The sequence below is a fragment of the Erigeron canadensis genome, chromosome 2 (genome assembly GCF_010389155.1).
Source record: "Erigeron canadensis isolate Cc75 chromosome 2, C_canadensis_v1, whole genome shotgun sequence".
NCBI lineage: Eukaryota > Viridiplantae > Streptophyta > Magnoliopsida > Asterales > Asteraceae > Erigeron > Erigeron canadensis.
This window is the reverse complement of record NC_057762.1, coordinates 38,262,196-38,276,316: the sequence shown is the minus strand read 5'-3', so window position 1 is coordinate 38,276,316 and position 14,121 is coordinate 38,262,196. Positions and strand designations below refer to the sequence as shown.

The window sequence follows — 14,121 nt, the reverse complement described above, 5'->3', positions numbered from 1 at the left end:
ACAGCAAGTGGTGGCCGATAGAGGTGAGAAAGGGGTGTTTTGGTCTATATTGTGAATTCCTAAGGAATTCAAAACTTTCCATCACATATGTGAAGGATTTCCAAATTCTGTATTTCAAGGAATTCAAAAAAATGTTTTAGATTCAAATTCCTTAAATAATCCAACCAAACAATATAAGGAATGAAATTTGAATTTCAATTCCATTGAATTCCTTTGAATTCCTATCAACCAAACAGCCCGTTAGAATTTCATCACAAAACCCATGAAATGTTTTGAATTCCAATATTTGACAAAAAGACCATTCCATGTTATTGTTATTATTATTATTATTATTATTATTATTATTATTATTATTATTATTAATAATAAACTTTTTTTATAACTATTTTAATTTATTTCTTATTATTATTGTTATACTATTTATATTATATTTTTATATTATTATATCTATTATTATTATTTATAGTAAACTATTTGTATCTTTTTTGTTATATTATTTATTTTTGTATTATTAATTATTATTATTATTATTATTATATTAGTTTTTTAACTATTTATATTATTAATTATTTATATTATAATTTTTATATTATTTATTTATATTTATGTAATATATAAATTTATTTTATTGTTTATTAAGTAATTCCTTATTATTTTAAATTATACTTTTCATATTGTTAACTTTATTATTATTATTTATAGTAATTATTTATATTTTTATTAACTATCTTATTAATTTTTTAATTAATTATAATATTATTTTTATATTATTTAGTTATTTATATTACTTTTATTATATTATTTTTTAATATGTTTTTATCTATTTATTATTATATATATATAATATTATTTTATTATAATGATTTAAATCTTTATTTTTTACTGATTTTTATTACTTTTTTATTATTTTTATTTTTATTTAGTAAATATATTGTTATTGTTGTTGTAATTGTTGTTATTAATATTTATTATTTTTGTAACGTATTTAATTGTATTTATTAATTTTAATATTAATATTTTGGTTATATTTTATTATTATTAAAATTTATTAATTATATTATATTAATATTTATTATTTTTAGCTATTTATCATTATCATTAGTTTTTTATTACTATTAAAAATTATTATTATTAGTTTTTATTTTTATTTAATATAATAATATTAATTGTTAAAAAGAAAAAAAATTTACTAAAAACCGAAACATAAAAGTTTTTAATAATTAAAACGAAAAAATAAAATAAAATAACCAACACAAAGTTGAGTTGTAATAAACCACCCGATTAATCATCCTAACACAAGTAATGTATATGGAAAGAATGGTAACCTTATAGAGTCCTAGTTGGGTTGCATCTTCACATAATAAATGGGAGGTGATCCTTACACAACACAATTTTGCCATACACAACAATACATGCATCAGACAGTTGTATTGTACAACCTTTTAATGTATATATTGTTGTGTATGGTAAAATCGTGTTGTGTAGGGATCATTTTCCATAATAAATAAAGAAAAAATCAATGAATGGATAAAATAATAACTTTACTTGTCCTACTAGTTTATAAATGCTACTTTAAGACTCAGAGGAGTAGCCCTTCATGAGAATGTCCATCCTCCTATCATGCATTGACATGTTGCACTCACTAATCATAAATGGCATTCCCCTATCCACTTGGGCTGGAGAGGGCATTCCTCTTTTCTTTTCTTTTTTTTAAAAAATAAATGTTATATATATTATTTATATTATTAATACTATATATATATATTTTTTCGATTTGAAAAAAAAAGAGCGGTTTATGTAACAAATTTTTTAAAAAATTTCTTATATATTATATATATATATTATTTTGATTATATACATTAAATTTGTTTTCATTGATATATATAAAATATAACATATATATAGATATAGATACAAACTTTAAAAAAAAATATAGATATAGATAGCAAACTTTAAAAAATAAAAAAGAAATGAGCAAGTTGCCATACCTAGCAATCCAGTTAATGCCCAAAATGGTGTGTTTGAAAAAAATAATTACCAAATTGGTGTACTTTTAAAAATATTTGCTAAAATGGTGTTTTCTTCAAAATTATTTACCATAACGGTGTTTTTGTAAGTTTTGTATTATTTTACTTATAAGTTAAATTCTATTTATTTGACCGTCTTTACTAGACCATTAAAACTTAAAAGTTTGAAACCAATTTTTTAAAGTAGTTATTGTCCTTGCAAAAACATATGTTAGGAACTTTTGTTCTATTAAACAAAAGCTAACTTACTTTTCTTTTATTCAAATTTTATTTACAAATCAAACAGAAGTTACGTTGCGTTCTTTAATTTGTTGTTTTTTATTATATGGAAAAATTCATAAAAGATAACCTTTTTACATTAAATTTTATTAAAAGGAACTTATTTAATTTTCATCTATTAAGTGGAACCTATTAGGAACTTTTGGTAAAAATATTGATTTTTATGGATTTTTCTCATTATTATATATTTTGCTTAACATTTTTTGGTAGAATGTTGTAATTTGAGATTACTACTTATCTATAGAACTAAGAAGAGAATGATACATTAATATGTATCATATTTTAGATTTTATTTTTTTACGTTGATCGATTATCTTTACATCACGAAATATTAAAATTTATTTTTATGATAAGTTTTTAAATATATTGGTTAAAATATTAGTTTGGTTTCAAGCTTTTAAGTTTGAATGGTCTATTAAAGATGGTAAATTAGTAAAATCTAGTTTTTTAAGCAAAATAATCAAATATTTACAAAAACACCATTCTGGTAAATAACTTTTAAAAAAACATCATTTTAGCAAATATTTTTGAAAGTACATTATTTTGGTAATTACTTTTTCCAAACACACCATTTTGAGTATTAACTCCATAAATTTGACACATTCTATTATCTTATTTTTAAATAAATTTCATAACCTTATCTTCATTACAATTTTCCTTGCATAATATCTCTGTTTACGTCTTTCTCTTACTGCCGCCCACCACCATTTTTTCCGGTCAGATTTTTTCAACTTCCGCCCACCACCATATATAGTTTGTTTTGGAAAAAAATATTAGAAAATGTGATTTTGGCCTTCACGAGGCAATCAACAACCATTACTCCCACAAAACTCCAAACAATCGGACGCGTTCCAAAATCAAACGGGGCACGCTTTTTTAAATGTCAGAACGCCCCAGGGATCGAGATTGTGCGTTCCGGCTGAAAAAAACTTAACTTGATACGTTCTATATATTTTCATGATTTGATATGGTCAACTAATTTACATAGTTATATCATCATCATCAGTTAAAACTTAAAAGCATAAAAATAATATTAGAAAAAACATCCATTTAACTAGATGTTACAAACTAGGTCGAGTTTCGGATTTTATGAACATTTAAAGAGAAAAAGTTAAACTTGATACTTCGTGTTTTGGATGATTACTTGAGTGATGATTTTGCTGAGGATATAGGTTTCCAGTCAACTTTCAAACTGGGTCACTCACATTCATATTGAACATTTTTTTTTCCTGCAATCATTCAAACTGCTTTTCAAATTTAAATTGTCACAAACTTCAAAATTTTGAATGAAAATAAAACCATAAAAAATAAAATAAATCTACCAACATGTCATCTTCAACAATAGACAAAACACAAAACACAAAATACACACATAAACATATACACATACGCTTTTGCTCTCTGCGAACTTCCTTGCTTCCGGTCCTTCATGCTGGTCTTCGCACCGGTCCTGCAATCCTTGGCGTCAGGATCTCAGCCTGAATAAGCTTTTACACCAGCACCTTGGTGTCGAACAAATGATGTTAGAAACTTTTATTTTGATACTTTCTTAAGTGGTATTTAACTGGTATAACCAATCTGACCAGCTCTGTTTTTAGGTACGGTTTTCAATTTTCATCCCATTTCACCATTCGAGTTAAACTATCACGTCTCTGAGAGATCCATTTCCAGTAAATAATTCAATCACATATTTGCTTTTAACATGTCAATGCTGCAATGCAAGTGTCATTTGGATGTGTTTTGGCATTGGCTCATCGCGAAACATGTTAAATGAGAGACCTAGTTCCATAAATGGGTTTACACATTATCTAACCATGTGTGTTCATGGCACCTAACTTGTGCTTGGTAGAATTTAGATGTTGCATTTCGCCTTGAATCATTTCAGTGCTACTTCAAAGACAAATTGTCACTGGTCATGAAAAGTTTAATGTAACTAATGCAGTATGTACATCTTCCCTACTCATCTTGAAAGACATACAGTTGTAATTATGAATAATATCGGTGTTTAGATTAAATTGGATAAAACCAAAATAACTTGTACAAAAGATGAAAGTGTTCTGTAGTTCAACGGTATCGATAGACATAATGTAAACTCATAAATTCATAATCATTCTCAGTCTCTATTTTAAATCTATTCATGGAACATCTCGTCAAACCAAACACAAGAATATAAGAGCATTGAGCAACAATGAAGACGGGTCAAATTACAAAACAAAAAATATCAATAACTTGGTCATCCTAATCTTTGTTACCAGTTACCACGCCTTTAAACAACATATGAAACTTGAAAAGAGAATGGTTACAAAAATTTGTTTCCTTAATAAGCTTTCAATGTTTGAAATGTATCAAGGTTTAAGAGAAACTTGGTCTTCTATCTGGATCCAACAGGGATCATCTTTACAGCAGCAGCAATGGGCATTCCTAGGAAACCAATGGTGACACTTGCAAACCACTGGGGGAGGGTGAGAGGACTAGTGTTTGCATACGTACCCAAGAATTCAATGATTATTATTTGGAAGATGACCGTGCAAGTTAAAACAGCCAGAAACACATAGTTTTTTAGCATTCCTTTAAACACGTCTATCTTCTCCATCTCTCTAGAGCTTATCTCATTGAACACCTGCAATTCAAAACAACACAAAATACAAATTAAATCCGGTTCATAAGATTCTCCTCGTTGCATCTGTATTAAAAAGGCATTTAAAATACTTGATCAATAATCAAATAACTTCATTAAACAATATGTCAGCTTACGCGTTACATTTTTTGGGACGAAAGACGTAAATTGATGTAACCATTATTTTACTAACCTGACAGAAGACAAACGAATTGAAGATAAGTGTGTTCAGAACCAAATCAGAGTCTGATTTGTCAAGGTGAAAGGTCATCTTTCCACTTGTCTGAAGGTACCATATTACCACAAACTGATATAATGACTGTCCCATGATATTCCTCCACATAACATTTGTAATAAAGTTTCCTTTCCTTCCAACGGGTGTACGCTGCATTAATTCATCAGTCGGAGGTTCAGTAGCTAATGCAAGTGCTCCCAGCGTATCCATTATCATGTTAACCCAAAGTAGCTGAACAGCAGTCAGAGGAGCTTGTCCTGCAAACATAAAGCGCATTACAACTTTGAAAATGTTGAACAGGGAATTCTAAAAGATGCAACGGGTTATTGTATGCTTTACCAGTCAGACAGGCAGAAGAAAAGTTGACAACTAGAGCAACAACATTTACTGTCAGCTGAAACTGGACAAATTTCTGAATGTTCACATAAACTGAGCGACCCCACTTGGCCACAGTCACAATTGTAGAGAAATTATCGTCTAAAATGATCACGTCAGCACTCTCCTTTGCCACCTGAATGATACAAAGGCAATTAATTAGGATGATAAACTATTAAATTTGGTGTAGATTTTTATATTTATCTAACAAGTGCCTAAAAGAACTGAAGTATTACCTCTGTCCCTGCAATTCCCATTGCAAGCCCAATATCTGCTTCATGAAGTGCCGGAGCATCATTTGTACCATCTCCTGTCACGGCAACAACCTCCTCAAATGTAGTTCTCAAATGTTTCACAAGTGTATGCTTATCCATTGGAGAAGATCTAGCCATCACCTGGTATAATTAAAAGATACAAAGACCAGTCAATTAATAAATGCTTTCTCAAAGAAAAAGAAGCAAATGACACGAAGAAATGCAAAAAGCACCTGGATTTTAGGAATAATTTTAAAGAGCTCCTCTTCGGTCATTTCACGAAAATCAGGGCCTTCAATGGCTATCCCATCATCTGTTAATATCCCACATTCTCTGGCAATTGCCTTTGCGGTGTGTATGTTGTCACCTGTTACCATACGCACAGTAATACCAGCTGATCGGCAAATTGCTACAGATTCCTTCACACCTGGACGAACAGGATCCTTGATACCCACAATACCGATTAAAGTATACCCCCCAAAGGGAATTGGATCTTTTTCATAGAATTCGCTTCCTAATTCCTTGTAGCAAAGGCAAAGAGTTCGAAGAGCTTCATTGGCTAACAGTTCAATGGTATCTTTTAGATCACTGTTTAACTCTTCACCAAGAGGAACAACCTCACCATTTGCATTCAAGACCTTATCACAAGCACCTAAAATTATTTCCGAAGCACCCTTGCAGTGGGCCCTGAAACTTCCTCCAGGGAGTTCTAAAACAACTGCCATACGCTTTTTCTCAGAGTTGAAAGGCTCAACTTTGACAAGCTTTGATGTTTGAATCTCTGCTTGTTTTTCTTTAAGCATGAGACCAAATTCCAAAAGAGCAGTCTCAGTTGGTGAACCAAGAATTTCAATAGTGTTCTTCTCAGTCTTCACCACTTCTCCACCAGTATTATTAAAAATAGATTCAACTAACACTCCAACAACAGAATCGGGAATTGTAGAGCAGAAAGTTAACGCCCCTGTTGACCCATTGACTTCACGAGTCTCCCCACAAATCCAAGCTTTAACAAGTGTCATATGGTTGGTAGTTAGGGTACCAGTTTTGTCACTACATATATTTGTCGCAGATCCCATGGTTTCACAAGCTGCCAAGTGACGAACAAGAGCTCGATCATTCATCATTTTCTTCATGGCAAATGCAAGACTAAGTGTCACAGCTAATGGTAAACCCTCGGGGACTGCAACCACTACAATTGTTACTGCAATAGCGAAGTATTCAAGCATCTCAAGAGCTTCATCTCCAGACCATGTCCAGTGGGACCCTTCTTGCATCTTGCGTACAAATAGTCCTTGCACCAGAACTGCAAAGGTAATAACCGCAAAAAACAGCCCGATTTTCCCTATAATTGTTGCTACTCCATTTAGTTTAACCTGCAGTGGGGTCTCATCATCTCCACCTTCACTAAGAGTTGCCATTAATTTGCCCCATTGGGTTCTCATTCCAACAGTGGTAATAACCATCTTACATGAACCATTTTGAACTTTAGTTCCAGATAGGAGAAAGGGGTTCTCAGCAGTTACAACTTTGGGATCACTTTCTCCCGTCAGACTTGATTCATTTATCAATAAGGAAAATCCAGAAACGAAAAGTCCATCAGCAGGGACCTGATCCCCAACAGCAAGATGAACAATATCACCAACAAGAAGCTCATATATTGAGATCTTCTGTCTGCACTCATTTCTGGTAACTTGAATAGTAATCTTCTTTTTCTCTTTGTCCAGATCTTTGAACTGTAAAGACTGTCTATAATCACTAGTGGCGGTCACGAATACAACCAGCAGAATGCTTGCAACAATCCCAAGACCATCATGGGCACCTTTTGGCCAACCTTCCATTGTAATGCCAACAATCAAAGACACAAAAGCACACAATCCAAGTATCATGAGGGTTGTGTCTTGGAGGGCTTCCCATACATAAACAAGATAACCCTTGGACGGGCTCTCAGCAAATTGATTAATTCCATAAATGTTTTTTCTTGTGTTAAGTAAATCCTCAGAGGTAGGAATTCCATTGGATATGGATGTAGAGATCTTCTTCATAATGCCTGCAACCCCATCATGGGCTTTCAACTTTTCCATGCTGCGCTTTTCAACTATTGATCCCAATTCGTCAGGGCCAATTTGAAACCCTGCAGCTTTTACTTCTTCAGGTACGCTGTAAGTTATACCTGAAAGCATTCATGCAAAGGTCAAAATAGAAACCCTTACAATAAAGCAGAAACAGAAGTTTCAATACATTGACTAGATGCATACCATTAAGAAATTGAATTGCCGCATGCGAAACCAGCATCAATGTTCTTAGACTCTCCTACAAATTTAAATGCATCATTAATAACAAAGATGGTCTCAAGTAAGAGTTAACGTTAATAATGCACTCGTTAAAGACATCATACCAATATGCAATATGTCAGTGGAAAAACTATGTATGCTAATATAGGTATCCATAATATATAAATTTGTCTAGTATACCCTGCATTGTGGTTAGTAAGAACCTTACAAGCCTGTATCTCACACAGCATCAGAATAAAATAAACATTGAGCAGGATTATATAAGACGATAGCCACAACAGAAATGTGCTCCTGGGATCTCAAAATTGATCAGAATTCCATGTTATCAATATTCTCAAAACAAAAACTGATAAGTTGATCACATAAGATATAGCCAATATCTTCAGAGATGCAATCTATAAAAAGCAGCTAGATGCAATTATTCAGCTCTATGTCACCAAGATGATGTAGATACTAGTTTTTTTGGAAGATATATCAACCACATGCAAAGATGTAGAACTTTTCCGGTCCCTCCATTGATTCATCAACGAGGATTCATAGATAAGTGCAGAAGTATACATTCGAATTAAAGATCTATAAGTTACCTTAAACAAAAGCCTCAATCACCTGAGTGTTCCAACTAGGATTACGTGAACATTATGAGCATGCTCAAACTCTTATACATGTAGTTTCAAATTTTCAAAAATAGAAAAATCTAATTCCAATTTATACATCCTCACTTTACTTAATTAAACTCATTCCAAAGTTAATGAGCTGATAAACCTCATTAACAATCCTCCATGGAAATAGTATTCTATTCTATCCAATGCCACAACCTATATCTAGTAGTCAATCCATTCCACAAACTTGTTCAACTAATAAAACACCAATTCATTCAAATCAATGTGGTAAATAGTGCTCTATTTTATTTCTATCCAATACTATGCAGTCCATAAACTTTCAATCCATTGTTAATTTATGTAGTTAACCTCTAACTTGTAAAGATGTCGTGGCAACTTATACGGCAATGACAACAAGTTCAAAAAAATACTAACCGCAGTTACCTGGTAAAAAAGGTAACCAGACACATACAATAACAATAAAATAAAATTCGGATACACACAATAAGCAATCAAAAATTAGATACACACAATAGAAAAACACAATAAGCTCCTTTTGTCAAATCACTAGATCCATTCACCACCTCATATATAAATCTCTCTATACTAACACTTAACTAACAACACCAATTCCTTCTAATCAACTTATCTAAGGCTGAAAATTATCACAATACAATAGATGCAACCGTTCAGCTCTGTCACTACGATGATGTAACTACTGGATTTTTAGAAGATGTGTCAACCACATGCAAAGATGTAAAAATTTTCCGGTCCTTCCATTGATGCATCCACGGACCACGGTGATTCAGAATTAAGTTTGAGCTATAGATCTATAAGTTACCTTATACAGAAGCCTCAATCAACTGAGTGTTCCAACTAGTATCACATGAACATTAAAGGCATGCTCAAACTCTTAAACATACGTAGTTTCATATTTTCAAAAATAGAAACATCTGATTCCAATCTATAAATCCTCACTACTGAATAAAACTCATTCCAAAGTAAATGAACTGATAAAAACCTCACTAACAATCCTCTATGAAAATAGGTGTTCTATTCTATCCAACGCCACAACCTCAATTTAGTACTAGATGCATTCTACATACTTGATACTTCTTCAACTAACATAACACCTATTCCTTCAAATCAGTGTCGTAATTCGTGCTCTATTTTATTTCTATCCTATACTGCACAGTTTATAAAATCTCAATCCATAGCTAGTGTACGTGGTTAACCTCTTATAACTTGTAAACACAGGATTAGATCATACGACAACTTATATTCCCATCACATCACCTAAAAATAAATGCTAACAACACTTACCTCGTGAAGAGGTAATCATATACATTCAATAACAATAAACTCAAAGTCTGATACACACAATAAACCGTTCAAAAGTTGGATACGCACAATCAAAAAACACGACGAACTGCTTTTATCGAATCTAATTGTAAAATTTTGAAGCTCTAGCATCACTAGATCCATTCACTATCTCATATATATAAATCTCTCTACACTAGAGCAAAATTAACAATACCTAAACCTTCAAATCAACTTATCTAAGACTAAAATATATATCACAAAACTATAGATACAAAACCGAAAGCGAAATCGAAATCGAGAAAAGGAATTAAGTACCAGATTAGATCGCTGAATAGCTCGAGCTTCGAATCGTTTGGAGAGATTAGCAGTGAAACGAAACCGCCGTTTCTTATTTTTAACTAACCAACACAGTTTCCTCCATCGCTGTAAAGCTTCTTCCGATGAGTTTTTCGGCTTCACTTCAAAGTTATCACTCAGATAGCTCTCCATAACTGCCGCTTCAGTTTCAAAATAACCGATGCTTTGTTGTTGTATATATAAGCTTTAAATTGACATCGATTCGGTTCGGATCTAAAATTTCGGTGTGTGTGTGTGTGATTAGGTAGATAATGATGTTAGGTTTGATTGTTTTGATATTTTTTTGAAAATTAGAGAGAGGGAGATGATGAGTTTTGAGTTGACCAGGTTTTTGGGAAAGAATTCATACAGTAAAAGTGTAAAACACACACACACAGTAGACTATGTGTTCATCCGTTGTGGCCTTGTGGGGGGGGTCTGTGTGGGTGGGTGGGGTGGGGTGGGGTGGGGTGGGGTTATCTACTTATTTTAGAACCTGTATATTTGTTGAAAACTCACGCAGGCACACTTTTCCAACTTGACCGGATGCTGACCCAATTGCTACTCCGCAATGCTCATTTTCTTAAGAAATTACTTTTAAACCATCGTTCTCTTCAAGTACTCGCAAAGATCCCCTATAAAAGATTATAAAAGAAATAGCTAATGGGTGAAACTTACTTTGGTACGAAAATTGGATATCCATCTATACTCCTTATTAAAGATTATATACCCTCTTCAAAATGAAAAGTGTTACCAAAATATCACATACGAATTCACAAAATGTCTTTAATAAATACCCTACCATGGAAGGGTTTTTATAAATTACCAAATTTGCCCTTAATGAATTAATTTACATCCTAAACCCTTATTTTGCTAATTTATATTTTAAGTCCTTATCTTATAAAATAGTTCTATTATCTTAACATCAACTTACACCACTCGACACCAATTGTCGATGTCATCACCACGCGTCACCAACCCCACTATACCGTCGTTGCCGTTACCGCCGCTGCATTGCGCGGGTACCATGCTCGTACTTATTTTATATGAACTATATGATGTTGATATAGTACTTTTATCCTAGTTATCATATGATTTAGGCACCTCAAAATATCAAACCGTGTTTTTTAGAAATTTACATGCGGGTTTAGGCTTTATTAGTACGGATACTTGAAAAGAATTATTTTTTTTCCCTATATAGGATAGAGATTACGTCATCGCCGATGACCCCTATGATCTATTACCCCCATGACCGATATCCACTAGTTACCCCTTATTAATATTTTTAAGAGCGAAACCCATTTCATACCCTTATATGTATAACTCCTTACCTCGGATTAAAAAAGTAACTGTTTTTTTGATTTTTTATTTGGAATTAGTTAATTAAAAAAGAAAGAAAAAGTGAGGGGAAAAAATAAAATAAAAACGAATTTTCTCTCAATTCTTATTTAAGAACTTTCTCTCAAGATCTTATCATATATATATTTTACAATTAATATTGCTTACCTTAAATTAATCAAAAAAGACAGGAGCACCAATAAGTTTAAAATGGATAAACTTCTATAATTGTTGTCTTAATATTAATTTCCTAGTGAAAAAGAAAAGGAGTAAGAGATGAGGTTCCACTTGCACTTGATTCACAAATGGCATCGCATTTGTCAACGTTTGGTCTTATCTGGGTAACTACTTTACATGAATGACTAACTTCACCATGTGCAATTCTTCATATAATATCGTAAAATTGTAAAAATAAAATGCCATGTTCCAACTCACAAGTCTTCCATTTCTGGTTTTTGTCTATTATCACTCTCGCCCCTTTTTATTGAATTGAATTGAATTGAATTGTTATGAATTAGACCATAGATTTGTGAAAGGGATAAGTATCTTAGAATGTAACAAACTTTGGACGAATGTCTATAGTAGGAAATAACTAAAGTTTTGTGTATTGTATGTAAACAAATTTAAAAAATGTTTATTGTATGTAAAAAAAACATACGTGGCAACCATATAGAGGTGCCACTTGTCTAATTTTAATTGGTTGAATACATTTTCTTACAAACAATAAACATTATTTTTGAGTTGTTTACATACAATACACACAACTTTAGTTATTTCCTACTATAGACATTCGTTCATAGATTGTTACATTACAAGATACTTATCCCTTTGTGAAAATATCTAATTTCATACAGGTTACAATTTCTACACTTTATTCACTCACTTTTAAAATCTATATATCTATTTATTTGGCTTCAGTTATAGATTTTATAACTAGATTTTAGATCCGTGTCCAACACTGGAGACGGGTTTATGATATTATCAATATGATCTTCATACATTTAAGTCATAAAAGCTTATAATTTTGAAGACATACGGTTCTAAGGGTTATACTTTGCAAGTTGTCGTACAATAATCATATATTCGTCACTGTCATTAATAGTTGAGATATATTGATGGAATTGTTTGTCATAGTCATTCCACAAGACACGTGTTACAAATAGAATTTTTTGAAACCATAATAGAATTTTTTTAAAATCAGTTGTACTCATAATGTGATATTATTATGAAAGGTAATTAAGAATTAAAATATAAACATATTTGTGATCCTGTACTTGACATTCAAGTATATGTACTTGATCATGATGCGAACCCATAACACGCATAAGTTTATTTTCATCACCTATCCTATGATAATTAGATAAAAATTAAGATTGTTTTCATATTTTTTTATAGGGTTAAGTATCTTGTAATGTAACAAACTTTGAACAAATGTTTATAGTAAGAAATAACTAAAGTTGTGTGTATTGTATGTAAACAACTCGAAAATAATGTTCTTTGTATTTAGGAAAACATACGTGTCAACCATATAGAGGTGTCACTTGTCTGATTTTAATTGATTGAATACATTTTCATGTTTTCTTACATACAAAGAACATTTTTTAAAGTTGTTTACATACAATACACAAAACTTTAGTTATTTCCTACTATAGACATTCGTCCAAAGTTTGTAACATTCCAGGATACTTATCCCTTTTTTATAACAATTACGACTCTTGATTTGAGTGTCAACTGTAACTTCAAACATTAATACGCAAAACTAATGTATAAAAAAGGAGAAAATTATGTACCTTTTTTATTGAGAGATATAATGAATCTTGAATGGAGCTCATATTGATTTGGATTTAGAATTCAAGTAACCTTCTGTTGTAAATCTTGTTTTGTTAGTGTTCATCCCATGTTCTGTGATTCCTATTGTGTTTAGGATAATGATGTTGTATATCGTCATCTGTTATCAAGTTTGGGATATGTATCTAGAGTTCAAATTGTGTTTATATTAAATATTAAACTAAATGTTAATATTTATAATTTATAAAAATCTAATCTAATATTTTTAATAAGTCATTAGGTCTTAAAATAATTTTTTGTAGACAAATATTTCATGTGTTAATTTTTTTTAATTAATTAAATGATTGCAAATTTTAGAAAACACTCTCAAGTTATGGCTAAAAATAAATATAAATTAAGTATTCAGGGCTAAAAAGTGTAAGTTATTGATGAAAAATATTAAAGTTTAAACCTAATGAGACTTTTTTTCTATAAATTAATATAAATACTAATATAATAATATATTTGTATAATGATAATTATAATTTTTAATTTATTGTTAATCAAAATGATTACATAAGTGAAAGTCAATTTGATAAAATTGAACGATTTGTTTGGTTAATAAGTCATTAGTTTAACTGTCTTATATTATATACGAGATTTTAGACCCGTGTCCAACA

At 31.1% G+C, this 14,121-nt stretch overlaps 1 protein-coding gene across 1 annotated transcript; it reads right to left on the bottom strand.

Annotated features, from left to right (window-relative positions):
- Positions 1-4,456: 4,456 nt before the first annotated feature.
- Positions 4,457-10,719, bottom strand: LOC122586759 (calcium-transporting ATPase 1-like). Its single transcript, XM_043758747.1, has 7 exons — positions 10,316-10,719; positions 8,043-8,097; positions 6,021-7,957; positions 5,770-5,928; positions 5,498-5,669; positions 5,117-5,415; positions 4,457-4,926 (listed from the first exon to the last, which is right to left on the bottom strand). Exons 1-7 carry the CDS (start codon positions 10,487-10,489, stop codon positions 4,678-4,680), a joined length of 3,045 nt encoding a protein of 1,014 aa, XP_043614682.1. The 5' UTR covers positions 10,490-10,719; the 3' UTR covers positions 4,457-4,677.
- Positions 10,720-14,121: the final 3,402 nt, after the last annotated feature.